Raw genomic sequence first — 1,638 nt, forward strand, 5'->3', positions numbered from 1 at the left:
CCTTCATTCCATGTGGAGCACCTTGCCCGAATCAACTCTGACCATGCTCCTCTTTTGCTAATTTTTCCTAGTCGGTCGAGGTTAGTGCCATGGCCTTTCAGGTTCCAATGGATGTGGGTTCAACATAAAGATTTTCTACTCGTTGTCAGGGTTGCCCAGGACTCTTCTGAATCACAGCACCCCATGTTCAACTTGCTCCTCAAGCTGAAAAATGCCAAAAGGGCTCTCGGGTCCTGGAATAAGGATGTCTTTGGTAACATCTTCAACCAGATTAAGCAGGCGGAACGATATCTTACAACCATAGAGTTGTGTTTACAGAACTTATCGCAAGATTCAACTTTGGATAGCGACGGTCATGCCTAGCTATTCTCAGCCATAGAAAACCTCAAAAAATTGAAACTCGTGGAAGGAATCTTTTGGAAATAGAAAGTCAGGATTAGCTGGCTTAAAGAGGGCGGTAGAAATACGAAATTCTTTCATTCTTCGGCCAAGGAGAAACAAAGGAAGTCAGCTATTAGAAGCATTGTTTTGGACTCTGGAGATAGGCTGGAGGACTTAGCAGAAATTAAAAATGTTGTTGTCAGCTATTTTGTGGGGCTATTTTCAGCTGAAAACACCACGCAAGACCCATCCATTCTTGTTGTTATTCCATCCCTAGTCTCCCTGGAAGACAACAACTGCCTCTTGGCCCCCCTTCGATCCAAGAGGTGCTTCAGGCGGTGAGTACCATCCCCAAGGACAGTGCCCCTGGGCCTAACAGTTTTACAGGCGGCTTCTATTCGGCATTATGGGATATCGTTGGTCCTGATCTCCTTAAAGTTGTTTCCTTCATATTACAGGGCAGCTCTTTCCCTAGGGCAGTCTTTGCTTCCATCATCTGTCTGATTCCCAAATCGGCTGCCCCAAAGAAATTCTCATATTTCCGGCCCATAAGCCTTTGTAACTGCCCGTATAAGATCATTTCTAGCATAATTGCATCTAGGCTGAGCGAGGTTCTACCTTACCTTATTTCTCTTGAGCAAGGAACCTTCATTCAGGGTAGATCATTGGCTGGAAACATTGCTCTGTCTCAGGAATTGGTCAATGAAATTGATAGAAAAGTGCGGGGTGGTAATATCATCCTCAAACTGGACATGGAGAAGGCCTATGACAGATTGGACTAGGGTTCTTGAAACAGGCGTTATCAAGGTTCGGGTTCAACGGTCCTTAGGTAGATTTGCTGGAAAAATGCTGAAGCAATGCATGGTTCTCGATCCTCATCAATAGCGAGGCAACAGTTTTTTTTCAAGTCTTCTAGAGAGCTTCACCAAGGTGACCCTCTCTCTCCCAGTCTATCCATTCTAGCGGTGGAAGCTCTTAGCCGAGGTCTCAAATTAATGGGGGAGCAGGACTCTCATACCGCTTTCAAGCTTAAGAGGGGTTGCTCGAGGGTCCTTCATCTTTTCTACGCCGATGAAACTCTCATTTTCATCAATAGAGGTCAGTCTTCCCTTAGAGTTGTCAAGGCTTTGCTTAACGCTTATCAACGTGCTTCGGGTCAAAAGATCTACCTGTAAAAAAGCGTTCTTTTCTACTCAGTCAAGCTTCCTTTAGTCAGGGTCAGGTCCATTGAAAGAACCCTTGGTGTCCCCAAGGTCT

The 1,638-nt window shown here is 45.3% G+C and overlaps 1 protein-coding gene across 1 annotated transcript; it reads left to right on the forward strand.

Moving 5' to 3' along the window:
* Nucleotides 1–211: 211 nt before the first annotated feature.
* LOC131219939 (uncharacterized) lies at nucleotides 212–1,163 on the forward strand. Its single transcript, XM_058214924.1, has 2 exons — nucleotides 212–253; nucleotides 840–1,163. The coding sequence occupies exons 1-2, from the start codon at nucleotides 212–214 to the stop codon at nucleotides 1,161–1,163; spliced, it is 366 nt and encodes a 121-aa protein (XP_058070907.1).
* Nucleotides 1,164–1,638: the final 475 nt, after the last annotated feature.

Source organism: Magnolia sinica, chromosome 12 (assembly GCF_029962835.1).
Source record: "Magnolia sinica isolate HGM2019 chromosome 12, MsV1, whole genome shotgun sequence".
NCBI lineage: Eukaryota > Viridiplantae > Streptophyta > Magnoliopsida > Magnoliales > Magnoliaceae > Magnolia > Magnolia sinica.